Below are 26956 nucleotides of genomic sequence, written 5' to 3'. Positions count from 1 at the left end.
TTACCTTACGACGAAATAACAATGCTTCTCTTTTCCAACGTACTTTCCTCGCAAAATCAACGTACTTTTACGAGGATTATTTTTCCTCGTTAATTATCCTCGTTAAACTTACGTTTTCTTGTAGTGCTTATGATTAGTATTTAGAATTTAAAATTTAGTGTTTTGTTGACGATGTTAAAAATATTAAAAAAGTAATTTAACAACCAGTACTCTTTTTTATTTATTGTTGGTAAACCTTCACTATAGGGGTAAACCCAAGAAATTTTCCTATATATATATGGCTAACTAGTCAAGTATATGTCCCCACTCCTCCGTTGCTACAAATAGTTTACATAACAAAAAAAAAGAAACATTATAAGAAAGAGAACATCTCAACAACATAATATCCTCTAAATTTGATAATAGCAATATATACACAAGTCAGCTTCAGGATGAGCCAGTGTGTTCCAAACTACCACATCGATGATACTCCGGCGGCCACCGTCCGCTCCACTAAAGCTGCAGATATCCCCACGTATGTTCCATTTTATCAGTATATTATTGGCCTCAATATGTAATAATTAACTATAGTCTATCTATGTCTTGTGCAGGCTAGACTATGAGGTAGCGGAGCTGACGTGGGAGAACGGGCAACTAGGGTTGCACGGCTTATGTCCACCGCGGGTGCCTGCTCCGTCAAAATATTCCACTGGCGCCGGTGGAACGTTGGAGTCAATAGTGGAACAAGCTACTCGCTTCCCTAACCCTAAGCCCAGCGATGAGCTCGTCCCATCGTTCCACCACCGCTATTCCAGGGTCGGCATGGACGCGCTTGTCCCCGAGCAGCAGAGCCAGCCCGCCACCGGCGTGGGCTCGTGTAGCGATGGTCATCCCATGGATTGTGGGAAACGAGCCAGAGTGGCGCCCGAGTGGAGCGCGAGCGGGAGCCAGCGCCTGACCATTGACACCTACGGCTTCACCTCAACATCGCTGGATGATAACTCCAGCTCCGGCGGGAAGCCTTTCCCCAAAACCACCAACATCGACGATCATGACTCGGTCTGCCACAGCCGCCCGCAGGCAATTAGCTTCTCATTTTATTATTCCTTCTAATTAATTTATTATACATCACTTTTAAAAAATAACTTTGAATTACAACGCTATATATAGATGGAGGAAGAAGAAGAACAGAAGCAAACGGGAGGAAAATCATCAGCTTCAACCAAGAGAAGCAGAGCCGCTGCTATTCACAACCAATCCGAACGTGTAATTCATTCACTCCTTCAACCCTTTATTACTCTTTTTTTTTGTCACAACAACCCTATTACTCTTATTTATTTATTTCGAGAGGAAAAATTATATTGTTATTCGTCGACTATGTTTCATAGTTAATGTTTTCTTTGTATAGGAATGAAATTTCAGAGTTAATATTCATTAATTAAACATTGGTGATTGTCTCTTGATTGGTTTTATTGCAGAAGAGGAGAGATAAGATCAATCAAAGGATGAAGACGTTACAGAAACTGGTTCCCAATTCCAGCAAGGTACCTCATTTTACATGCATCATAAACTGTCGTTAAATTATTATTTTCTCTTCTTTTGGTCAACTGCTAAATCAAATTTATATGATTATACGTGCGTAATAATATATAATAATAATAAAAAAATACTATAAATAAAGTAGGTACGAAAATAGATAGAGGGGATAAGAAGGGTGGTGGACCAAAGGAAAATGAATGTATATAAAGAAATGGACCTCATACGATGATTTTACTCCACACACTTATGCTCGATCTCTCTTATTTGTTTGGCCCCGAAAAAAGTGATTTTACATCTCTTTACGACTTTGTCCGGCTAATTTGTCCATTCATATGCCCTTAATTACTACTGTACTAGGTGATATCCGCGCCCTGCACGGAGTGAATGGATTAAAAGAGATTATAACTTTTAATCTATAGATATTAGAAATGCAAAACTTATAGTCACAAAATTACATATTATATAATGAGTTGAAACCCACCATAAGTGTTTTACTTGCAAGATCGAATTTGTAATGAAGGTTTGGGAAGAAGAATGTGATGAGTAGATGTGCTCAAAACAACCTATTTATATATACGATGAGGAAGGATTAGATTTCAAATGATGAAATCGTATGTGATTCGGATGAAAGCTAATCTATAAGAATAATCAAAAACTTATATAAACTAAATTATGAAGAAAAAAAACACATACAATAGAATTATTGTTTTCATAAAATAAAATATATATATAAGATAAAACGAAATATAAGAAATAAACTAATAAAATTCTTGAAAAACATGAGCAATGACACCATAAGAAACTAATGAATTTCCATATTAAAATCGATAATTATGAAGAATCTCTGGTTATGGTAATAAAATCTCTGCGTATTTGAAAATGGAAACGTTTGTAATCAAAGAGTAGTAGGGCATGGGATAAATTATTTTGTTAGTCAATAAGCTTATAGTATATATTAAAGTTTTAATGTAATTAGCAATGGTAAATTTTGTAATTAGTCTAGTTAAGAAAGGGTGTTTGAATATAAGGTGTGAGAGAGTTTGTGGTGATGCCACGTAGGAAATGACACACATGTAATAAACACATGAAGTAAATGTTAGTTTTATCTAATGTTCCTCAAATAATAAGAAAGGGATGCCACCTTTTGGCGGTCAATCAAAATTCAACCAACACAATCAATTAACACAATCTACGTTACATATGTATAGTGTACTATGTTTGACAAAAAAAAAATGTATAGTGTACTATTATTATTGTAGACATGTGTTCATCGATCATCCCTTGAGTTGGTTTGGTTAAATAATACATCAAAAGGAGTGAACGGTTTGATAAGTTACAATTTGGAACTAGACGGATAAAGCGTCCATGTTGGATGAAGTGATAGAGTACTTGAAGCAACTCCAAGCACAAGTGTGCATGATGAGCAGAATGAACATGCCCTCCATGATGCTTCCCATGGCCATGCAGCAGCAACAACAACAACTTCAACTAAATCTCATGTCCAGTTCCATGGGCTTAGGGCTTCGCATGGGGATGCCCGGTCTAGGTCTTGTCGACCTTAGTTCTATGAACCGAGCTGCTACTGCAACGGCTCCTAATATCCATGCCAACATGATGCAGAACCCATTTGTGCCCATGACTTCTACATCATGGGATGCCTCCTCTTCCATCGACCCTCGATTTCAGTCTCCTCTTATCCCGGATCCTATGTCAGCCTTTCTTGCATGCTCCTCGCAGGTTATACAACTTTTTGTTTTATATAAAACTTTTATACTTCATTTTTGTTTAAATCTAATGAAGCATTGACATGCAGCCAACGACGATGGAAGCATATAGCAGGATGGCTGCGTTCTATCAGCAAATGCAGCAACAGCTTCCTCCTTCAAATCCAAAATGATATATTACCTTACGTCTACATATGTGTTATACATATTGACAATAAATGCATATTCCATTGTAATTTAATTTGTATGTATAGGCTACACATGACTATGATTTACCTTTTAAAGCCTCTAAAAAGGATCTGGTTATCGTCCGAGAAAATAATTATTATGTTTTGAATTTGTAACCTCACTCTAAACAAGAAGCGAACAACTACTTTTTTTTGTTGATAAGTGGTGGTTTCAGTATCCATAGTTAACCATAGTTAGGGCTGAACATTTTATCCGTTAAATTTGATTCAATTTATTATTTGTTTCGACTCGATCCAAAAAAATATGAATATTCGTAAGTCTCTGAAAAAAACCAAATATTAAAAATCAATATCCGTTAAAAACGAACCAAACCACAAATACTAAAAAAAATTAGAGACGGATCGGAGTTGTACAAATAGATGTATATCTACGATTAAATATAGAGTTTTAAATGTATAATCTTATATAATTATTTAACATATAATTTATTAAATTTTATTTTAAAAACTACTTATAAAATATTAAATTAAAAATATATAATTCTTTATACAAAACTACATATTTTTCTAAAAACATTTTTATAAGAAAAATTACTAATTTTAAAATTTAATAAAACATTTAGTTTCATTAATTTTTACTTAATATTTTTATCATGTAAAAGATATTTCTAAAAAATAATTTGATATTTTTTTAGATTTGTATTGAACAAAGTGGATGAATCATCTGTAAATATCTGTGAATATTCGCAAATGTCAAAAAAATTCCGGATATTCGAAAAACTGGATATTCGTATTTTTACGAAGAAAACTGAAATATGGAATAAATCACAAATAGTAGAAAATATGGTACTATTCGATCCGCTTTCAGCCCTACTTACAGTATGTAAAATCATTCGTTTTCACGAATTAATTATGACACCACGAATAAGCATAAAAGCCAAATCGAAGGAAACACAATGGCATATGCTTTGTCTGCAAAATTCCACAATAATTTGATGATAATGTTTGTAACAGTGTGCGAATATTTATATTTGTAAAAGGTGTTCTAAATGATTGGGTGTCAACAGGTCAACTTGTCCCAGACTATCACCACACGTTTGTAAACAAAATCTAATTATTAATAAGCAAAAGTGACTCCAAATAATGCCAAGTTAAGTAGTAGTAATCAATCGATCGTAAGGACCACAAACCCTAGATCCCACCTGTCATTTTACTATTGAACAGCTGCTCTGAAATTTTATTTTATTTATTCCAAAAAAGAGTTAAATCAAATTAGTTAACACCAAAGGTCGACACCAGTTGGTTTGATAGTTATGTATGTTATTATATACTCCCAAAATATACGAATCGCCCCAACTAAATGGTGGTTGTGACTTGCGACGCGATGTTAATCAAAAGGAGTGAAGGGTAACAGGCAGTTGAATCCATTTACAAATAAATCTGAAATGTTTAATATGAAATATGTAATGGGTGAGATAAAACATTTACTATGTACTTGATCTATTATCACCTGTTATTAAAATCTAGACAACTATAACGTTTTAATAACCAGTGTATTGTATATATTTTTAATCAGTATGCTATGCCGTCGATTTGAATCATTGCCACAAACAAAAAAATAAATTTTGATGTCCTGATTCGAGACTATTAGTTATGTCACATGTGTGGTAGTTATAAAACAATGAATCGCATGAAGATAAATTCAAAAGACGATTCCTTTCACACCGACAACAGATGAGAGATCACTATTGAAACGTAATTAATTGGTCAGAGTAGCAGCTCATTGCCCCTACCTTACGTTAGGAGGAATCTTCTTGACGGACCGAAATAGGCTGCCTTAAAGCCCATTATCAGTTCTACATAAAGCCCACATCAGATAAGCTGCGTAATATAACATGGTTCCAATTATCTTGGGCTTCAAATCAAAGTATTGTTTGGTTCCTCCTAGGAGTGGGCGCTCGGTTCTTCGGTTATTGGTTCTTTCGGTTCTCGTTTCTTTCGGTTCTTGAAATTGGTAACCATTAAAGAACCATAAAAATTTCGGATCAGATCAGATCGGTTCTCGGTTTTTTAGGTTCCTGAAGTTCAGTTTTTTCTTTTTACTTTGTAACCATATTATCCAAATTAATCTGATGTACTTGCAAATAAATGAATTAAAACCAACACCAAAATAACATTCAAATGATTTTCCCATTCAGAAACCAAAACTTAAATTATGAGGATAAAATATCAAAACAATACAAGGTTCTCCTATAAAACAAGCGTTGATCAATAAAAAAAACAAGTGTATAAAATATAAACTATAAAGATATACGTATAAGTAGTGTATAAAGGTTTTTCATCTGGTTCTATATGGGTATTATTCGGTTTTCGGTTCGGTACGAGTTCGGTTCTAATTCTTCGGGTATACAATTTCAGTATCCAATTGGATAATTCATAAATTTGGTTCGGTTTTTTCGGGTCTGTTCGGTTTGATAATTCGGTTCCGGTTTTTTTACCTACCCCTAGTTCCTCCCATCTCTTGTTCATTCTACATAATGTAAATCAGAAGAAGACAATCAAAGAGAAGTGCATTGACCAGAAGACTTCCATGTTAGTCGTCTACAGCCAGAAAACTTACCCGAAAGTCGGTTGGGCGAACAAATCTGGAAAAAAAACACTGATTTTCATAGTTCAACCATTGAGATAACTTGTTTAGCACACAAAAGTCTTTTCCAAGCACCTATAATCTCAAACAAAAGTGACACACCAAGAATCGTAAGCTTCAATGGTTCTATGAACCATAAAAATTTTTGAATAAAAATCTTAGATTTTTTGGATGAATATGGAGAGAAAGTGAAAGAGATGTTGTTTTTAGTTCATAAGAATTGAGAAGGAAGAAGTGTAAATCGATTTAAGGTGCATTATTCAAATTGGTTGTTCATGGTGGTTGGTGTATTGATGGCAATGACAATCTTGTAAATACTTGAAGATGATGAGGTTGAGAGAGTAAAAATACCATTTCAGAAAGAAAAAAAATTAATGACATTTTCGTAAATAATCTGAACTTGTGGAGTGAATAGGGCAAATGAAATGTCCAAAAAAACATATGTTAGTTTTGTGGTTGACTTTAAATTTTGAGTCAATTTTACAAAAACCGCTTAATAAATATGGCAATTCTCTCACATATATACATTACACATCTCATATATTATTAATTATTATGCAAAATATCTACATCTATAACGAACATAAATACACTAACAATTTTATAAAAAAAAGTACTTTACCTGCTCCTAAAAGATAATTTTTATATTAAAAAAAAATGTTTCAAGGAATACATGTTTTATGGTTTTTAGGTATGTTCTATTATTCAATAATGATAAATTAGAAATTTCAAACAAAAAATTGTACTTCTTGAAAAAATTATTGGAAATTAGTAAACAAAAATAATACATTTATTAACAGAACTTAATATGTTTTCTTGATTTAAATTTACATCATTAAAAACATCGGGAATAATAAATTTACTTTTACAATTAACATACAAAGGAAATAAAATTTACAGCTACGGCTAACACACATACGACATAAATTTTATAACAAAATTTTATAAGCAACCCAACTGATTCTTTTTTTTTTACTAATGCCCAACTGATTCTTCATTGTTTCATTGTTTCAGTAGCTATAATCTTAGGGATTAGAGAAAGGCTTGGTTCTCCCGGGAATTCTTATTCCAGACATTTGTTTTCCAGTTATATAACTAGTAACACTTATCCGATTCATATGTTATATCCAAACAAGTATTTCATATTTTTGGTCGGAAAACTTGCATAAGATCAAAGCCCTAATCCGGCAATGTTGCCTCCTTATAGAGAATAGAATATAAATGCATACTGCATACATATATATATATATCATACATTAATTGAAATACACACATCATTTATTGTACAATATATAACGTAATCAATAGCCATACAATCTTCGATCGAAATCCTTATTCGACCATTTATCTATATATATCAACATGAAACGCGTGATAGAATTATAATTAGGTATCCGAGTTGTGGTAATAACAAAGGCAAGAAGGGTCAGACATAGGAGCTCCAAGCTGAGTGTGAGGCTGAAGAAGCTAGCCTCACCTGCCGTTTCAAGAACTTGGTGTAGCGGATGGCTTCGTCGAGCATGGAGGCAGTGTCCATCTTTGCACCGCCTGGCACCATCCTCTTCAATATCCGGATCTTCTCGCTTATCCTTTCTCTACGCCGACGAGCCACCACCGTCTGAGGGTCGTCGCTTACCCTTACGTTACGGCGGTTCGGCTTAGGAACGGTGGCTGGATCGAGGTCTACGGGCTGCATGGCAGCAATCGCGTATTGCATCTTCTTCATCGGATCCATCTCTTCCTCTCCTTCTTCTTCTTCTTCTTCTTCTGCTTCCTCTCCTCCTCCGTGATCGGAGAAGATTGTCGGCGGGGGCTGGAAGTGGCTTAGGGTTTCGGAAGGTGGATCTACTATGAAATGAGGATTGTGGTTAAAAGAGTTTTCTTCTGTAATGAGATCAATAGGTTTGTTCCAATTCATAAGGAGATGATGATGCTCCATCATGACTATTGGGGCTATGGCTGCATCTGCTTTTGAGCCAGACATATATAGAGTTTTTGGACTAGAGACGCATAGACCTTTCTTTTATACATACCAATTTATATTTTTATCTTTTCTCTATTTTCTTTATATATATAATATAGTCTTATTTCCTAGATACTATCCTCTCTATATATACATCATGTGTATTTTTTGTTTTTTTCGACATACATCATGTGTATTTGCGGATTTCTTTTGTCATGTCAATGTAGTGCGTGTATGAATGTTTTAAACGCTCTTATTTTATGAGTGAAAGTATATATTTTGCAGATAAAATGCACTTGAATTTATTTATAGAACATTTGTGAAAACGTTTTGTCACAACCAAAAGATTAGTGTTTTACATGCTAATTGTTTCATAAATTTTTTTTGTTAATTATATTTTTATATTACCCCCCCCCCCCAAAAAAAAAAAAAAAAACTGACGTTTAAATATGTGATACCAAAGCGATGGCTTTAATTTTTTTACGCTCTGGACCAAGCTTGAGTTTTACATCATATTTTGGGTTTTAGATTTTCAAGGTATTCTACTTTTTGTTGGTTATGTATGTAGATTGTCAAATTTGCTTCACGTTGAGGTGTCGACTATGATCCGTGGTTATGTATGGCATGTTTTTCGAAGATTCACATTACAGTATAACCTCTTTAAATTAATACTCTATAAATTAATATACACTAAAAATTTTTATAAAATAATATTCTATAAATTAATATACACTAAAAATCTCTATAAAATAATATAATATTTTAGTCTCAAATTAAGTTTTTGATTCAATTAGTATATCGATAAATTAATCTCTATAAATTAATAAAAAAATTATAGTTTTGGTATAGTCCCAACATTATTAATTTATAGAGATTTCACTGTATTTCGTATGTACCCAAAAAAGTTACTTATGCGTATTCTACTTTCCGAAGGTTTTGTATTAATTTTGTTGCGCTGTGTCATTATCTGACCTAGAATCAGGTAGAATGTATGTGAGTTGTTAATAAAAAATATTAATTAGCATCAAAACTAAAATAAACAAAAGATAACGTAATCAAAAACAAAATTTGCATGCAATCATGTGTTTATTCTGATAGGAAAATCGAAAAAAAAAATTAACATGCAATCATTTGTTTATTCTAGTTTCTGTTTAGCACGAATACTTCAATTTAAAGGTAACTCTTAATTATTTTAGTTCTAAGAATATTTTAAATACTGTTAAGTGTGATCCAAATTAAGAATTCGAATCATAACTAGCCAAGATAACTACGTACATAATGTTCAAAATAATAATAATAATAGCTACCTCAACGTTGGCAAAGGAAGAACACTAAAGAAAATATAATCAGATAAATTTAATTAAGTTTTGTAACAAATTTATATATTTAAATACTTAACAAATTATACTTGTGCAAGCTAAATAACTTCATGGACTAATTTGTGCCTATTTATAATAAACCTTGTTGTAACCATTTAAATTTATATACGCACGTACGGAGCAATACAAGAAACACATATAAAGCAAAATCCTATAGACCACAAAATATAGAAGAACTAGTGTGTGGTCAAAATCATGGTTACTCAAAAAGAAAGATCAAGAACACAGGATTTAATTTAGGGTTTTTCCTAAGGACGAAGAAGGAGAGAGACTTTACGAAACTAGGGCAAAAAGGGGCATTGCACTTTGGTGATGATATCATTGCCATATAGAAGCATAAGTCGCTCTTGTAATAGTTACTCAACACATGTCTCCATTTTTAGTGCTCATTTATTTGACCTAATTGTCTCCTCTCTCTCCTCTTTTTGACAACTCCTATACACCAAAATAGGCAATGTAAGATCATGTTCTTCTCTTTCTTGTCTTTCTTCTAAAACCCACAATTTCTTCAGTTTAATCTTATAAGCTCTTCCAACGGTCATGATTTAATCTTAGGAATTGTGAGCTGGATACGATAAATGACTTCTTCAACATTTCCTTTATGATACTTGGTGTCGGTTTTTAGTTCTAAGTTGTTTTATTTGACGAATTTCGGGATCTCTCTCTCCCCCCCATAACTCATTACATGAAGTGGGGACGGCTTAATCGACATTAAGGTATTGTCGATGCTTTAAATTCTCAATTGGATAAGTAAACATGTAATCACCACTAAAGTATATTACTAATTGGTCTTGAAATGCCGTGTACATGTCGTTTTCCACACGAAATTTCTATATAAACGTTCATTTGATACGTAAATAATTCGATTAATATATAAAGAGAAGAATTGAAATGGAGATACCTCACCCCTTCTTTTCACATTGCCGATAATGTGTTGACGACAAAATAAACCCGTTACGTGAAATGTTCATACTTATCATAAACCCATCAAATAAGTATATATATGCAACAACCACTAAATGAAAAGCTTTGTACTTTCTTCCTTTTTATCAACAATGTAACACTTCAAATTCAAAATGGAGAACAATAGGTTGCGTTTTACAACAAAAGCATCGTATTCATTCAGTAGCCCACGGAAAATACAGTAAATTAGATAAAGTCAATCTTAGAATATGGCCTTGAATGGGATCTCATACACATAGATGGGCGAATGGCTGAAATATCTTCTTCCTGGCGAAAATTGTTTTATTACACTTCCACATATTTTTCTGGCTTTCAACGATATGTAAAATTTTAAATATATCAACAAATATTATAGATAATTAATTAAATAAGAAAAATAAAAAATATGATATATCTCATGGACCTAATCAGGGATGGATCTAGATATATTGTTAGTCGGGGGGCACAATGTATATAAGATAAAAAAATTTAAAAATTAGATCAGAGGTAATTTTTCATAACCTTCCCTAAACTAAAAAGATTAACCAAATAAGCTCGAGTTATCTAATCCAATCCATTCTAGATCTGATATATGCTCAATCGGGTTTCCTCTCAAATCTTTCTCTCTTCTATATATATTCCACCTCTATCTTCTCCTCTATCTTCATCGAGGCAAATAAGTAGGTTACATTGTCTTCTTCTCTTCATGATTTCCTCTCTTTGGACTTTTCTCTCTGCTATCTTCCCTCTTTTCCACTTTTTTTATTGTCAATTGAGGTGGGGGCTTCGTCCACCATTAACGTTTCACTCTTCTAAAAGATTTGTCAATTAAAACTTTATTTCATTTGTTGTTTATGGTTGCATTGTTTATTAGATAATGCAAATACAAGAAAATAACTAATTCCCAGTGAAAACAAATTTCGAGTTTATTTTGTCAAAAATTCTTGACGAATTCCAACCAATTGTTTATCATCGATATTTTTTGTCTAAAATTCCTCAAAAATATTTCCAGCGATTTTTCAACCTTGTCAAAATTTTCAAAAATAACCAAAAAAACGTTTTCAATTTTCATAATTAAATAAAATATTAGTTTTAATAAAAATATACAAAAATATAAATAAATTTATTTAAAAATAATTAAATATAATAATAGTTTAAATATAAAAATAACACAAAATTATAGTTTATATCCTTATAAGGATATAAAAATTTTATAAAACATTTTGTTTAAAATTTAATTTATTTATATATTTTTTTGTTTAATTTGTTAGACTAATTTGCCTAACAAATCAAAACAATAAATCGTAAATAAATTAAACTCTAAATAAAATGATTTATAAAATTATAAAAAATAATAAACAGTAAATTAATATTTTTAATAAGAATATATAAATCAAATATTTTTAATAAAATTAAATAAAATCATCTTTAAATAATAAAGTGTTTGAAGATATGTAAAATACAAAAACAAATTGTAAAGATTATTTATAATAAAAATACATATAAAATATAAAATAATAAAAAAATCAATTGTAAATTATTTTTTTTTGTAAAAACATTCATAAATTAGTAAATATATATAATAAATGTTTAGAATTACTTTTAAATAATATAATAACTTTACAATTAAAAAATATGTTTTCAGTATGAAAAAATATTTTTAATGTTACGCGAACGTAAAAAAAAATTTTAAACTACAAATCCTAAAATTAACAACTACATCGTAAAACTAACATGCAAACCCTAAATTAACATTCAAAAATAAAACTAACATCTAAATCGGTAAAACAAACATCTAAATTTCTAAAGTTAACAATCAAATTCTTAAAACCAACAACTTATTTAACTTAACATTGAAAAAATCTAACAAAATATTCCAATTCCTAAAGCAAACAACTTAACATGTGATTTCGATTATGATTTTGAGGATAAAGAGGAGTTTAATGTATTTTGAGAGAATAAATCAAATGGAAATATTGAAGAAAAAAATCGGCTAAATTATGTATAGAAAAATTTAGTTTTCTTTTTATGGGTAAATTTTCAGATTCGTAACGGATTATCGAGCAAATGATATGTTGTCGGGAATCTGTAAAGAAATATTCACTTTAGGAGGTTGCCAAAATATTGGTGCTTTGTTTTATGGGTAAAAATTTAGTTTTCTGATGAAATACACATCCATCAAGAAGCCATCAAGAATTTGTTTTCGTTAAACAAGACCCTAAACCCCGATTTGTCAGAATCAGATATATATTCTCAACAGGTTCTTGACAAATTCTTGACGGATTTCTAACGATTTGGAGTTAAGGTTACCAAATCCAAAGAAAAGCATATCAACGATAAATGCATTATACAATGATTTAACGAGGTTTATGATGTTTGAACTGCTTCAAAATCACTGGTAAAATAGATTTGAAAATACTATGAGAATTCCCGAAATCATCTTTGTAAGTTGATTTTTTATTTACCGTATACAAATATTGTAATATTCGATTAGTTAGCATATGTTATACCATATAAAGTTTTTATGTCTTATTGTAGTGCTCGTGGATCTTTAACGAATCGTGTGTAACCTATTTTGCACGTGTTTTTAAACCCTAAACTTTAATTCCATCGGAATATACAATGATTTATATGAACTTATAATTGTATTAATAACAAAACACATAAAATTTAAGGATCAGTTTATAAATAACAATGTTCAAAAATAAAATAAGATTGTGAATAGTATGCTCTCAAATTTATGAAATTACTATTTATATTCCTATTTTCTCCTTAAAATCTTCTATATATTATTTGAGAATCATTGAGAGAGCCTTGTTGATGTGTCGTCACCACAATGTTTCTCACAAAATAAGTTGAAGTGTCAATACAATAATATTTCTCACAAAAAAAAAAGTTGACGTATCAACACCATATGTATTCTCACATAATAAATTAGTTAAAAAGTTCCATAAAAATTAATTCTAATAAATCACAACAAAATTAAACCCCTCGAATTTCCTTAATATGTATAGTATATTTTCCAATGGTAGGGAATGAGAAGGAAAAATTATTCCTTATGAATGGTGATTTTTTTAAGGAATGTTAGGGAATGCATTTGTTCCTCGTCGTTCCTTAGTCACCATTCATACCCTACAACTTTTTAGGTCATCACTAGAATCATTAGAAAAATATGTTGGTTCATCTAAATATATAATAAGCTTTTTATTAAACTCACTATAAATTAATTATTAGTGCACCATCTATCATTTTTGTTTACTTTAAATTATTTCCTTAAATAAAAACTATGAAATTTTTTAATGTGGTTAAAGTGTATATGATCAATTTATAATTTTAAATAATAAAGATTTAATACAAATTAGTGCACACTCTATCATTTTTGTTTACTTTAAATTATTAAAATAAATTACACAATTCACATTAACCATATAATAAAAAGTTAGATTATTACTTATATATATTATATTTAGATTTTTTTAATTCCCATTAAAACTTTTATGATCCATGGTTTAATTTTTTTTTTATGACAAGAAATAAATGATTACAAAATCATATAAGTAGGAAGTGTTATTTAATAAACATCAAGATTAAAAAAAAAAAATATATATATATATATATATATCTTTTAAATTAAACTATATACCATAGAAAATACATAAATATTTTAATTTTGGAATTTGCTTTGAACAATTTTTTTTTATAAAAGTTTGAACCAATACTAACAATTTAATATTTAAAATCTAAAAATGTGCATTGAATATTTTTAAAAATTATAAATTTTAAAAAAATTTAAACATCGCACAATAAATTTTTTGTTATCTGTGATTTAATGTTTTGTTAAAAAAAATACAAATCATCAAAAACAAATGAGTAGAATGCATCATTTAACATATATCAATATTAAAAAATATACTATGTATCTGTGTATATATTATTTATATTTAATTATATACAATATAAAATAGAAAAAAGAATTATTTGGATTAATAAAATTTGTTTACGTATCCACACCAATTTAATTATATACTTAATGTACATCGAAAGGACAAGATTATTGAATATAAAATCGTGCTGCATCATTCATGAATTACGAGATTGAATTATCTTGAGAAACTTCGTCGCAGCCGCTGCTACTCATCCACCCATCACCGCTTCCTCTGTTCACTCTTGGATTTAGCTGAAAAAATTGGTGATCAACGCTTGGATTCGTCCTTATTTAGCTCAAATCCGACTTTCATTTGGATATTGTTTCCGATTTTAGGCTGAGAGTCGCCGCATTGATCACCAGGGAGATGAATATATCTCGATGTTGCAACTTTCGGTGAAGATGATAATGGGATATCACACATTCTTTGTTTTTCTTATTATTCAAACTGATTTCAATGATATTCCAATCCTTGCCAACGACTGACTCTATAGATCTTACTCACCTACATGCTTTACTACTAGAGACTCAAAACTGAGTGCCACAAAATCACCACGCTACATCTACTCTGATTTTACAAGCTTAGGAAAAAAAAAAGTATACCATCATTTAAAGAAAAACAGAAGAAAGTCTGGTAAAAAAAAAGCTTTGCAAGATTTGGTGATGATGACAATGAAAAGGATGATGATGAAGCTAACCCCCACATACACAGGTACAATTTCAGTTAATTATGTCCGGACGTTCAAGATGTATCCAATCACACAGCCTAGCAAACCAACCAACAGCATCAACACCAAGGAATGACCACCACCAGACTGCTTATTGCTTGATTCTCTCCTCAGCATCTCCTGAATACAACAGCCATATATATATATAAATATATGTGTTACTTTCTTTATAAAACAAAAGGACAAGTAAATCACTTACCAGTTCCTGTCGGAGCTTCTGACTTTGCTGGACAGCACAAGCCTTCTCCTCCGTCAATTTGTGAATCATGGACCACGCCTGAGAAAAACACAATGATATGATAATGAAATAGAAGCATTGTGTAGTCTAGATTAGAAGAAAAGACTTGTGTGACATTATTGTACCTCGGAGGATTTCTCACTTGTTTCTTCTAGCGTTCTGGACACCTGAAACAAGAAAAGAGAGGATGCATATTAGCTTCACTCACTAAAATCTCTCTCTCTCTCTCTCCAACAAGCTCGTAGTAGCTCACGTGGTCATCAAATTGAGAGGCAGGAAAGTCGGTCCTTGGAGAGTTGCCTTCTTCAGAGCCTTCAGGGACAGGTGAAGGGGGATTAGCAGGGATGTAAACAACCCTCAATTTGAAATCCTCAATCACTCTACCAGGCTCCTTGTTGAACTGCAACAACCAATGTAATGAAGAGTAACTAAAGAGAGGAGAGTGGAAATGGTAAACATGAAAAGAGAAGCAAAACAAAACCATTTCAGCGAGGACATCTTTGGAAGTAGTAGCGTCAGAGACGATAACAGACTGAACAAGGAACTTGTCTTTGCATTGCATATCGAGAGGTGCCTCTTTCTGGGCTTGCATCGTCACTAAAGTAAGGAACAAACACACATAGTTCAATTGATCAGTATAATAGATATTTTTTTAAAAAAGAAAAAGAAAAACACAATTCAATTGATCACCTGTAACATTGCAGGAATCACCGGGCAAGACAACACCGGTGTTTGGTCGGACACAGTATTTGCGAGGATTCGTTGTCTTAACCTTAAATGCGACAACTTGAGTACTAGTCTTGTTGCTAATTTGCAACGAGCACGAGCTTTGCTTCTTCAACTCAACTTTCAAATGTCAATTTCAATTTCAACAACAGGGACCAATCCAATCAAAATTCGAATTTTTCCAATCATCGTCGAAACATTTGTTTGATTCGATTATTAAAAATAAAAATAAAAAACTTACAAGGGAACTTAAGCTCTGTAGGATGGATATTCACCAGATCTCCCGTCGTCATGATTCTTTCTTCTTCTTATTCTTCTAGGGTTTACTCTCGATCCCCCCCCTGTTTTTTTTTCTTTTTGAAGTAATTAATGCCAAATAGCTTTGACGGTCACCGATTTACTTTTTTCTTTTTTTTTAACTCATCCTCAACTTGCATTGACCAACTCGTTCATGGTACAAATTCTTATCGAACTCAGAACCAATCCTACGATATTAACTAAATTTTGACCCGCCCGATTACGCAAATGCATATTTTACAGTATATACAAACTTTAAAAAAAAAAAATTAATGGTTCTAGTTTGACTACTTTTATTTATATATTTAAATTATATTGTATTTTTCTCACGGTATTATGTAACAGGAGGTCCATAGATTGGTACTGTTAACAAATATTACTGTTAAAAAATATTTAAGTTTTGGTTTCTATGATTTGGTTTGATACGGAATAAAATATTTTGTATGTATATCAAAGAGCATTATTTGATTATAATTATTTGATTATCATTGGTAGACCAACACAAAAACAGGTCAAAGGTCAAAGATATAAGAGAATTAAAAGCTCATTTAGTATAAACTAAAAGATTTAAGCATAAAATAATAAATCTATTCAAGTTTCTAAACAATATTAGAATAGAAAAATAGAAAAAAAATATCTCATTCATTTATGAATGATATCCTTCAGACATTTATGAATATAAAGGATATCTCATTCACTTTGTTCAATATAAAAAAAATAGAAAATACAAGTTTATCTTCAAAAAATATCTTTAACATAATATAAAATAAATATTAGTAAAACTATATGTTTCACAATTTTAAAAAATTAATTAAATGTTCTTATAAAACATAAAATTTTAGATAAAATTAATTCCTTTCTTAATTTAATACTTCTATAAGCAATTTTAAAAATAAAACTAATAAAGCTATATGTTAAAATAGTAGCTATATAAAATTTTAAATTTAAATTTCTATATTTAATTGTACATGTATACATTTATTTGTATAAAAGTTTGGAGCGGATTGGATATCCGACTCTAGAATTTTTAGTATTTGTGTTTTGCTTCATTTTGAACAGATGTTGATTTTTAATATTTATTTGCTTCGAAGACTTACGGATGTCCAGATTTTTTAAACGAATCGAATGAATAACAAATCAAATTAAAATTAACGGATAAGATGCCCAACCCTATCCACCGTGATATGAACTTTGTAGGATAGATCTCTGGATGCAGATGGTTAATCTTTGCAAAGCGAATCAAAGACTCAAGCTTTCAAGGCATGTGGAAAGGAATGGTGACACAAGAGGGATGGTTGGACCTCTTGATACTTTTAGATTTGGATATAACACACCAAGCAAATAGCCTTTAATTCTGTGGATATTACACACCAGAACAAGATAACTCCAAAGAGAAAACAAGCTAGATTGAAAATATGATGATGAACAAGAGAATTTCGAGCAAGAAATAAAGACAAGAACCTTGTACATGTATAAGGTCTTTGGAATGAAAAAAGTAAAAGACCAAAGGCTCCCACGTTATAAGAAACTAAGTTTTAAAATTCAAAATAAAACATAAAATAAGCTTACGACTATGGATCAACAATTAGGTGGTAGAAGAAGTCATTTATGGTCTCATTTAAAACCTATCTTTGGAAAATAAAGTGAGACAAACCAAAGACATGGAAAAAGAATGCCTAAATGTTGATCAGCTTGACCTTCGACCAAGACTTGCTTGAACGATGGTTAAGGTAACTATGGTCAAGGTTTCATGGATGATTACTTTTGACCATGGCTTTCTTTTTGTTCCCAAACTGACCTAAACATTCCACTAACAGCTTTCATGAGCTTCTTTGATCTTGCACAAGTCATTGGACCTTTTTGAATAGTTAAGACACCTTCATCTTCAATCTCTCCATCTGGTTCAAGCTTATTCCCACGTTCTTCACTTGACCATCTGGACTTGACCAGGATTGTAGCGTTCTCTAATTTTTCTTTACCTGACCATTTGGACTTAACCACATTTGTATTGTCATTTGGTTTGTCATCAGTTGACAATCTAAACTTGACCATGTTTGTATTATCATTCGGTTCGATCAGGAATACATAATCCCATCCCTTTTGAAAAGAATTTATCTTCAAATTTAGATAATCTGCATAAAAAAAGAGCCAAACCATAACATTGAAACTATTACTCACATCATAACTAATTTGCAAATCGAACTTGTAGACATGTTTTAGTGAAATTATTAGTTAAAATATCTTCAATCCAAATTTATCATTTCAGAAGTGATTCAGAATGTTTTTAAAATCATCTAAAATTCTGTAAAATCAGAACATCATTTTTTTAAAAAAAAATTGAAAGACTATATGATATCTCTATATATAATAATAATTATATATAGACTTTGCTTTTGCTTCCAAGACATGTTTGTCAACTATGTGAACTATTCACTTTTCACTTTATCTCCTTCTTCTATGCCTATCACCAACCCATCATACATCCTGTTCTTCTATGATTGGTTGTTTTCAGTCACCGTCAGTAGCTTTATTTCTTTAACGTAAGTTTCAATCCTCTTTTTCTACAAATCCCGCCCCTCGCGATCTACGCTAACACCGAGAATTGTAATATCCAAATTGATATAAATAGCCAATTTATATACATGCTTCCACAAAATGTTTCTTTCTTTCTTTTCCATCATTCTTTAAAAAGAAAGGTAACATGGGCTTTTCCTACGGCGGCACCGGAATTATAATCGTGGGAGTTATTCTGAATGATTTTATGAGAGCTGTTTGTTCTTTTCTTGTTCCAACTCGTTTGTTTGGGGCTTATTCTTCGGCCGGCATAAACAAGAAGATTCCAATGGACGATATGCTTCCGGCGACGAAGTTCAAGGATATGTCACGGGTGGATCCCCCGGAGAGCTGCCGGATATGTCAAGATGAGTTCGATGGTGGCGACCAGGTCCGGTGTTTAAGGAACTGCGTTCATGTTTTTCACAAGACGTGTATTGACCGTTGGATCCATGACGATAAAATGACATGTCCTTTGTGTAGAACCCCAATAATTCCTGATTTCTATTTTCTTCGCTTGTAAAAATTTTAAATAGCTAAAACTAAAAAGAGATACAATAATCGTTAGAAACAAAAAAAAATATATTGGTTACCATTTTTAAGCTTAGTTACACGCCATATTACCAACCAAAAATTTTATGATTCAGGTATTAAAAAGGAAGAAAATTGGATAAACAACAACAACAACCAAGGGAAATATAGGCCTTAATTCATATGTCACGTGTGATTGTGTAAACAAAACACTATTCAATCATTAGTATATTGGGCCATTACTGAAGAAGCCCACATGGAATTTCAGAGGCCGAGAGAACCGAACCAAGCGCAAAACGTAACTTGAAGATTTTTTTTTTTTTTTAACAACTAACTTTATTTATATTTTTTTTTTTTTATCAACTTTCGGGCCACAACGGACCGGCCCGATAGCCCAAACCCTCATAGAGGGGAAGGCCTCACTACAGGAGGCAGGAAGGGGTTGAACCCTTGATACCAAGGTCCCAAAGGGACTGACATATGGCCACTGGGCCATGAGCTTGCAAACTTGCAAACTTGAAGATTTTGTTAAAGAAAAAGAAGAAGATATATGTATAACAGTAAATTTACATTTCACCAACTTCGGCTGTCGTATTTTTACTGTACATATAGAAATTGAACTTGTCAATACTTTTGAAAGTTTTATCAAATGACCTCAAGTTTACCATTTCAGCAAGCAGTCAATCACTGCTCGATAGTCAATAATTTTTATCTTTTTTTGGCCACAGCAGTCAATTATTATAATTTCTGTCGTATACAATCGGTCACTTACTAAGCCAGGTTGAAATGTAAGGTTTTCTTGGGCTCTTGGAGAGCAAAATGCAACCGGTGTTCCCCGTATCCGGTTCCGTCTTGCTTCCCAGAACAGTTCTCCTCCTCCTTTTTATCATTTTTATATATATAGAAAAAGGGAGAAATAAATGAAAAAATAAAACCATTTGCAGAGTAATCGAGGCGGTTTTATTTTCTTCTTCTTCGTCTCTCATCGCAATCATATCTAAACATCCTCTTCGTCTTCGTACGGCTCCTGCACAGTCTGTTTGATCTTATCGCTTCAGATTTCATCTGTGAGATTATTTCTTTTGTCAACCATCTCTTGTCGGTAAATTTAAAACGATCGATTTGTGTGTTGAGATTTTGATTGTATAGCTTGATTGATTGGACGGTTTACTCATATGTACATGGTATGGTATGGTTTATGAAATTCAGAATCAAACCGGATCTCTTTTATCAGTTTATGTAAATGAATATTCATTCATTCATTAAAAACATGTCTATCAGAAATGGTATTGTTTGTTGCTTTGTAGTATATATATGTTGGATCTCTGTGACTTTATGACAAACTGTTTTTTTTTTTTTTGTAGAATGGCTGACAAAGAGGAAGCATCATCAGGTGGTGACAACGCTACTCGTGGAACTGATTGGGAAGTTGTTTCACTCACTGCTTCTGCTTATGCTGCTTCTCCTGGTCCCAAACCAGTTGATGATGATGTTACTCCTCCTCCTTACGAAGCAGAGACTACGACGACGACATCTCATCCTCTGTACATGTCTCGCCACTTTGCTTTCCCACCCTCTGAAGAAGAACAACATCACACCGACATCCCCACGGAACCTAGTGAGAAGAAGATGAAGATGGATTCTGAATTCTCTGTAGAGCAAGAAACCGGAAAAGAAGATGGTGGAGATTTGACCCTAAAAGGCTTGGATTTAGCCAAAGATGATGAGTTTGACTTTCTCCAAGAGGGCAAAGGCAAAAGCAACATTTACATGCAAGATGAGAGAGCTTTTGGTGGCGAACACAGCGACCCTATTCAACAACAAACCGACGTCGCTCCACCTGAACTGGAAGAGGAGCATCATCAAGTAGCAGCAGCAGCAAACTCCCCACCACCTTGCGAGCCTTGGTGGAAAAGAAGCGCCGCTTCTTTGATCTCTCAGGCGAAAGAAACCAACACAGTTTGGTCCATTTTCATAGCTGCTGCTGCTGTCATGGGAGTTGTGGTTCTTGGACAGCGTTGGCAACATGACAGGTGGCAGGTTTTGCAGCTTAACTGGGAATCAACCATTGGTAATGAGGTATAGCTTTGAATCTTTTTTTTTTCTCACGGTCTTGACTAACCCCATAAACGATGTATCTAATGCATATAAGCAGGCCCTTAAGTCTAATTTTTTTTTTTTTTGGGGTTTCAGAAAGCAGCTGGAAGACTGATGGGACCCATCTCTCGACTGAAACAAGCATTTGTCGGGGGACAACGACGGGATTCTTTCATTCGGGCCGCCGGTTCCCAAAACGACAGTTAAAACGAAGACAGACGATGAAAAGGTGATTTGGTTTGATGATGACGATAATAACAGTATGTAGTATGTGACTCTTTGTGTCCGAATGTAAGTCTGGCGTCGAGAAAACATAAAGATGATGATATGTAAAGTCTTGTTGTTTTATATTTTAATGTTTCGGTCAGGTTTGTGATGTGTGTATATGGCTTTCGGTTTGTTCTCAAGTGTACGCTTTGCTTTTTTTTCTTTTTTTCCTATTTAAGGATTTGGTTTCGGTTCTTATTTATTGGTTTCACGGAATTACAATGTGTTTTTAAATGTCGGAGATTTAGCTATCAACTAATAGATGTTGATACTCTAAAAAGGGAATACATAACTGGTTGCTGTTTCTTTTCTTCTTTATGTGAGCTTTACATTTTAAGTGTTCTCCTTCCCCATCGAATTGTAAGCTTTTAAAAATGGTCCCAAAAAATAAGAATACATTTTCTTAACAAACAAAGGCAACCACTTTCGCTATCAGATCAAATTTAAAGCAGAGAAAACATATAAAGAGCTTTCCTCACACCAACTGGCTACTTTGTTCATCAGCGGCTGCTGGCTAGTCGAGAACCTTCTCTCCGGTTGCGAACAAGTTCCACACCAGAGTTCCAATTAAATACAGTCCAACTGCTACTTTGAACACATCGTCCCATGAACCTATACATTCAGGTCCACTGATTATATAATACGGTGAATATCTTTATTCGATCACCAAGAGCTAAATTAATTCTACAGCTTAATGAAGTAGATATCTGCTCAACTTTGGATAATATAAAATAAACCCAACTAGATCCGGATCATGAATAGCAGCTAGTTAATTAATAATAGAGTCGTTGGGAATCTATGTCATTGGGAAGAATGTGAATCATATAATTATATAGATACCTCGCTGGAGGATGTAGCCAGTAGCTGCAGTGCCAAAGACACCAGCCAGGACTCCTGCTGTGTTTGAAAGTCCCAAGAGTACACCCTGCGAGAGGATCCACGTCAACATAGTTACTGACAAACATTTCATTTTCACGTCTAAAGATGCTTACTGACAAAAAAAAAGTAAAAGGAGAAACTTGATGTTATCTCACAGCGTAGCGTGGGCCAATGTCTTGATGATTAGAGTAGAGACCCGACTGAGAGAATGCATCAGCGCCCTGTTTGGGGACAACATAAGTCTTTATGTTAGAGCTGTAGTTGGTTCTTAAGTGAGACAACTGTCAGACATTTTGCATTTATATTTTGTTCAGTTTATAGTTGTATTCTTAGAAGAATAATCTTGTGTCGGCAGGTGTACAAGTCTAAAAATGGCATCATAGCTTTTAATACATAATAATACTATGGCTCTTTTGAATAACTATTATGATGATGGCATACCTGACTGCATGCCATGCAGAGAACGGCCATTGCTGGAGTTTTGACACGGCTCAGCTGAGTCAGGAAGAAGGCAGGACCCAGAAAACCAATTGATTGCATGATCTGACGCACCATTGAAGAGAGTTTATGAGACTGAGAGCATCAGAGAACAAGTGTTGTGAAAAGACATGTAAAAATGCAAGAATGTGTATGTCTTGCCTTCCTAACGGATGTAATAGAAAGACCTCTGCTCACGAGAGTATCAGCAATCCAACCTCCAACATTAGCCAATACAGCCATTGTAAACCATGGTAAGACGCATAGGAGCCCTGACTCAGTCAGGTTGAACTTCAAGACCTGGAACATTGTGATCAAAATGCAAACAATACTTTTTTTTAATTTGTTCGTAATATGTGGATTAAACCATAGCGAACTTGGAGTACATGCCTGATTGTAATAGGTAGGCATCCATGTCAATAGTATGAATGTTCCCCAATTATGGCAGAAGTGGGAAATTATGAGAGCCCAGACGGGGGGTTTAGACAGAATCAGCTTCCATGGAATGACTGTAACAGGTTCCCTTGGTTTGCTACCTCCGAGTATAATCTTCTTTTCTTCTTCACTTAGCTCAGGGTCATCCTTGGGAGAGCTATATGCCTGAGAGGAAGGAAACAAAAACAAAGTGTTTTCGAGGTTTTGCAGATATCCGAATCTTTGCTCTCATGTCATGGAGAAGAAGAGTTCAGTTCATACATATTTAAGCCATAGCAGAAACCAAATACTTCCAAGGGAGCCAAAGGAATAGAAAACTGATGGCCATCCGAATTTTTGGATAAGCATAGGAGAGAATCCAAGGCCAGTAACAGAACCGAGATACATGCCACTATAGACAAGTGCAAGCGATCTGCTTCTCTCTGAGACAGGGATCCATTTAGAAAGCATGTTGTTCATCGCAGGCATAGCAACACCCTAGACAGTGAGAAAAAAGTGTACAGGTCTGAGTCGACAACTATAATTAGGAAGAGAAAAGGAAGTAGAGAAGAGGCGAACCTCGCCAATGCCCATGAAGGCCCGCACGACAAGCAAAAAGGGGAGACCAAGTTTTGCAGCAATAGGAGTCATAACGGTGGCAATGGACCACCAGACAACACCAAAACCTAAAACGACCTTCCCTCCATACTTATCTGCCCAGATACCTCCCAGAATCTATACTCAAGAGAAGACAGAGAAAAAGTTGAGGCTAAAGTTTAACCCTCTCTCTCTCTCTCTTTGAAGTTGGTATAGAGCAGAGAGTGTTGGAACAAGACCTGGGTAAGCAAATAGCCCCAGAAGAAGGAGGACTGAATCAAGCCAACAGTAGCACTGTTCCAGTTATATTGTTGAGACATGGGAAGAATTGCAATGCTCATGTTAACCTGCCCACAAAGCATCTATCTCATTAGTATTTAGTAAATCAGAATACATGGGTTCAAACTTGTGCAAACTTACACGGTCCATATTGCAAAGAAGAAAAGAAGCAAAGCATAAGAGGACGATCACCCAACGCCTAGGAAACTGCAGCTGCCACCAGGAGGCGTTCCCTTGGACTAAAATAGCTTCCGCATATGGCAGTGGGTCAACAGCTCCAGCTCCTTGGGACTCCTCAGAAGATTTGTAGGAAGCGCGAGATGTGTTGCCCTTAAACCTAAATAGTCTAGTGGGTAGAAGGAAACATCCAAAACCTCTTCTGCTGTGTCCAAGTTCATGCTGTAATGTAGCAGCTTGCAGAGATGAAATGTGCCTTTGTTGATGAGAAGGGCACAATGCTACAAGTGAAGCATAATAATAAATTAGGTGGCATCAATTTATCAAGATTGATTGATGGGATGGGACAATTACCATTTGATTTTCTATGACAGAGCATGGCCCTGTTGTTGGATATACCTATTTGATTCTGAAAACCATTGCCTGATTTGAATAGGAGTAGAGAATAATAGTTAACTATATCACTTTACAAAAAAATCCAGTGACTATATATATAGATGATGAATAATTGACAAAAAATGCACAATCAGAGAATTGGAATCTGAAGCTTTTGAAAAAACATGAGATACCTGAGCCGATGAAGGAGCCCAAGTTCCTGTTTGAAATCAACCCACCGATTGCCATCCTGCTGCAAGGAAGAAGTAAGTGAGAGAGAGAGAGTAATCTTCAGGAAGCTTCTTCCATACAAAGGAGGATAGCGGAGTCAACGAAGAAGAGGATAAAACCCAGACAGAGAGGCAGAGAGGCTTCTGCAGCCTTATTCGATGAAAGCGGGAAGTTCGCTAGTAGTGGCAGTAGCCAGCCATATGGTGGAGAGAGAGAGGGTGGGTCGATATTGTGACACGTGGCTCTTCGTCTTCTTCTCGTTGGTACCTCCCTTGCTACTTTACGATTCTACCCCCGAGACTTGATTTGCCGAAAATATCTGAGCTGTTTGTTTGTTAGAACCATTTCTAATGGTTTGCTCTGTTTTTTTGTCTATGATAGAGTTTAAGTTTGTTCCAATGATATTTTATTTTAAAGTAAAAAATAGAATAATGAACAAAAAACAAATTACTTTATATTTGGAATAAATTTATTTTTTATTATATTATAGAATGAAAAATAGAGTATCATTGAAGTATTTTTAATCTAAACTAGTCCGTTTTCCGCGCTACGCGCGGATTATGGGCGTTTAAATTTATTTTCAATTTTATTATTATGTAAATAATTTTGTTCTATTTTCTGTATTTAATTTTATTATTTGATAGTTTAATAATAATTTTAGTGTCACTTCTACTAATGTATTTATTATTTGTATCATACACTTAAAAATTAAGAACAATTTTCTTTTCTACAATTTAAAATTATGATAAATTATGTGAATTAAAAAAAAATTCTTTTGTTTTGGAGTTTATAATTTATTTTACTTAATGTATTTTATTTATTACTCCCTCCGTTTCATATTGTAAATAATTTTAGGGAAATGTTTTTGTTTTAAAATGTAAGTAGTTTTCATATTTTTAGGTAACTTTTACATTAATTGAATATAGTGTAACCAATCAAATTAAATAGACTTATTTTTGATTGGTTAAATTATATCTAACCTATTTTATTATACAATACTTTTTAAAACATAATAATTTTCTTAATCTTTGTGCTTTTATGCAAAAGTACTTAAATTATAAAACGGAGGGAGTATATTATAACAAATTTTCGCATTGAGTATCAACAAAGATTTATAAATTGGTTTTTCAACTTAGTATTTACTGGTTATATTAGTATATGTCTTTATTAATGTTTTATTAAATATCCTTAATATTCTGCATATTGAAATTATTTTGTTTTTGCTAATCAACTGTATTTATCTTTCAGAGCTGTTTATATTTTTTTTGTTCATTGGTAACAAAAAATTATATGAGCATATATTTTCTAAATTATTTTATAATTATTTTATTTCCTTTTTAAATGTAAACTCGAATAAATGTATAAAATCAAATTCTATTTACCTTTAAAGTTATAAAACATTGGATTCAAATCTAAATAAGCAAAACAAGCATATGTCGTTCCAGTTAAAATCATTGAGGTTATAGATTTCTCAGCTTGGCTAGGCACAAAACCTAATCATTCCCACAATATCCTATAATTTGTGTCAGTTTAAGTTATTATATATTTCTTTTTTTTGGTAAGAAGTTATTATATATTTCTTTGTGAGCACATACGTACTTAAAAACTTACTAACTTACCGATGTCCAAAACTTTTAATAATATAACATGTTAAATACGTTGTAGATAATAAGCCGCTGGATTTCTAATACCAAATATAAATTACTATTTTTTTTCATTTAAAGCATTGAAATTGTGCACACATATTAAAAATATTTGATGTTATATATTTTCTAAACAAAAATGTTATTTAAACGTAATTCAA

The 26956-nt window shown here is 32.9% G+C and overlaps 6 protein-coding genes across 11 annotated transcripts; 3 read left to right on the top strand and 3 right to left on the bottom strand.

The window, feature by feature from the left end:
• Positions 1–266: 266 nt before the first annotated feature.
• On the top strand, positions 267–3632 carry LOC103858879 (transcription factor UNE10). The gene is made up of 6 exons (XM_033287836.1): positions 267–514; positions 591–1059; positions 1150–1245; positions 1458–1523; positions 2869–3255; positions 3332–3632. The coding sequence occupies exons 1-6, from the start codon at positions 432–434 to the stop codon at positions 3413–3415; spliced, it is 1185 nt and encodes a 394-aa protein (XP_033143727.1). The 5' UTR covers positions 267–431; the 3' UTR covers positions 3416–3632.
• Positions 3633–5422: 1790 nt separating this feature from the next.
• On the bottom strand, positions 5423–11582 carry LOC103858878 (transcription factor IND). Its single transcript, XM_033287837.1, has one exon. The coding sequence runs from the start codon at positions 8059–8061 to the stop codon at positions 7504–7506; it is 558 nt and encodes a 185-aa protein (XP_033143728.1). The 5' UTR covers positions 8062–11582; the 3' UTR covers positions 5423–7503.
• A 3118-nt stretch (positions 11583–14700) lies between these two features.
• LOC103858877 (vesicle-associated protein 1-3) lies at positions 14701–16459 on the bottom strand. Its single transcript, XM_009136319.3, has 7 exons — positions 16220–16459; positions 15943–16098; positions 15734–15849; positions 15506–15652; positions 15378–15419; positions 15214–15291; positions 14701–15134 (listed from the first exon to the last, which is right to left on the bottom strand). Exons 1-7 carry the CDS (start codon positions 16269–16271, stop codon positions 15015–15017), a joined length of 711 nt encoding a protein of 236 aa, XP_009134567.1. The 5' UTR covers positions 16272–16459; the 3' UTR covers positions 14701–15014.
• A 249-nt stretch (positions 16460–16708) lies between these two features.
• On the top strand, positions 16709–21883 carry LOC103858876 (E3 ubiquitin-protein ligase RHA1B). The gene is made up of 3 exons (XM_033286246.1): positions 16709–20461; positions 20724–21438; positions 21553–21883. Exon 1 carries the CDS (start codon positions 18977–18979, stop codon positions 19349–19351), a length of 375 nt encoding a protein of 124 aa, XP_033142137.1. The 5' UTR covers positions 16709–18976; the 3' UTR covers positions 19352–20461; positions 20724–21438; positions 21553–21883.
• LOC103858875 (ATG8-interacting protein 2) lies at positions 20193–21921 on the top strand. Of its 4 annotated transcripts, none has more exons than XM_009136316.3 (3): positions 20193–20426; positions 20724–21438; positions 21553–21917. In XM_009136316.3, the coding sequence occupies exons 2-3, from the start codon at positions 20725–20727 to the stop codon at positions 21661–21663; spliced, it is 825 nt and encodes a 274-aa protein (XP_009134564.1). In that variant the 5' UTR covers positions 20193–20426; position 20724; the 3' UTR covers positions 21664–21917. The 4 variants fall into 4 exon arrangements, with proteins under 4 accessions (XP_009134564.1, XP_033142134.1, XP_009134565.1 ...); XM_033286243.1 differs by having other exon boundaries at positions 20220–20443; positions 21553–21921; XM_009136317.3 differs by having other exon boundaries at positions 20263–20461; positions 21553–21921.
• Positions 21922–22002: 81 nt separating this feature from the next.
• LOC103858874 (ascorbate transporter, chloroplastic) lies at positions 22003–25378 on the bottom strand. 3 transcript variants are annotated; one of them, XM_009136315.3, is made up of 12 exons: positions 25116–25378; positions 24901–24969; positions 24511–24827; positions 24330–24437; positions 24073–24228; positions 23776–23991; positions 23470–23679; positions 23242–23379; positions 23044–23145; positions 22758–22823; positions 22564–22648; positions 22003–22335 (listed from the first exon to the last, which is right to left on the bottom strand). In XM_009136315.3, exons 1-12 carry the CDS (start codon positions 25168–25170, stop codon positions 22238–22240), a joined length of 1620 nt encoding a protein of 539 aa, XP_009134563.1. In that variant the 5' UTR covers positions 25171–25378; the 3' UTR covers positions 22003–22237. The 3 variants fall into 3 exon arrangements, 2 of the variants coding, with proteins under 2 accessions (XP_009134563.1, XP_033142133.1); XR_004455963.1 differs by having other exon boundaries at positions 22004–22335; positions 22716–22823; XM_033286242.1 differs by lacking the exon at positions 22003–22335 and having other exon boundaries at positions 22564–22707; positions 22744–22823.
• Positions 25379–26956: the final 1578 nt, after the last annotated feature.

The sequence above is a fragment of the Brassica rapa genome, chromosome A03, assembly GCF_000309985.2.
Source record: "Brassica rapa cultivar Chiifu-401-42 chromosome A03, CAAS_Brap_v3.01, whole genome shotgun sequence".
NCBI classification, from domain to species: Eukaryota; Viridiplantae; Streptophyta; class Magnoliopsida; order Brassicales; family Brassicaceae; genus Brassica; species Brassica rapa.
The sequence above is the reverse complement of the archived record's forward strand: the minus strand, read 5'-3'. Positions and strand labels throughout refer to the sequence as shown.

What these genes read in the sequence shown, in the direction of transcription:
- LOC103858879 (XM_033287836.1), top strand. Translation starts at nt 432, where the DNA reads ATGAGCCAGTGTGTTCCAAACTACCACATCGATGATACTCCGGCGGCC. An exon ending in AAAGCTGCAGATATCCCCAC is followed by an intron (nt 515 to 590) that starts GTATGTTCCATT and finishes TGTCTTGTGCAG; the next exon opens with GCTAGACTATGAGGTAGCGG. An exon ending in TGGTTCCCAATTCCAGCAAG is followed by an intron (nt 1,524 to 2,868) that starts GTACCTCATTTT and finishes ATTTGGAACTAG; the next exon opens with ACGGATAAAGCGTCCATGTT.
- LOC103858878 (XM_033287837.1), bottom strand. Translation starts at nt 8,061, where the DNA reads ATGTCTGGCTCAAAAGCAGATGCAGCCATAGCCCCAATAGTCATGATG.
- LOC103858877 (XM_009136319.3), bottom strand. Translation starts at nt 16,271, where the DNA reads ATGACGACGGGAGATCTGGTGAATATCCATCCTACAGAGCTTAAGTTC. An exon ending in CCTCTCAATTTGATGACCAC is followed by an intron (nt 15,420 to 15,505) that starts GTGAGCTACTAC and finishes TTCTTGTTTCAG; the next exon opens with GTGTCCAGAACGCTAGAAGA. An exon ending in CAAGTGAGAAATCCTCCGAG is followed by an intron (nt 15,292 to 15,377) that starts GTACAATAATGT and finishes TGTTTTTCTCAG; the next exon opens with GCGTGGTCCATGATTCACAA.
- LOC103858876 (XM_033286246.1), top strand. Translation starts at nt 18,977, where the DNA reads ATGGGCTTTTCCTACGGCGGCACCGGAATTATAATCGTGGGAGTTATT.
- LOC103858875 (XM_033286243.1), top strand. Translation starts at nt 20,725, where the DNA reads ATGGCTGACAAAGAGGAAGCATCATCAGGTGGTGACAACGCTACTCGT. An exon ending in AATCAACCATTGGTAATGAG is followed by an intron (nt 21,439 to 21,552) that starts GTATAGCTTTGA and finishes TTGGGGTTTCAG; the next exon opens with AAAGCAGCTGGAAGACTGAT.
- LOC103858874 (XM_009136315.3), bottom strand. Translation starts at nt 25,170, where the DNA reads ATGGCAATCGGTGGGTTGATTTCAAACAGGAACTTGGGCTCCTTCATC. An exon ending in GGGCTCCTTCATCGGCTCAG is followed by an intron (nt 24,970 to 25,115) that starts GTATCTCATGTT and finishes TATTCAAATCAG; the next exon opens with GCAATGGTTTTCAGAATCAA. An exon ending in ACATTGGCCCACGCTACGCT is followed by an intron (nt 22,649 to 22,757) that starts GTGAGATAACAT and finishes ATCCTCTCGCAG; the next exon opens with GGTGTACTCTTGGGACTTTC.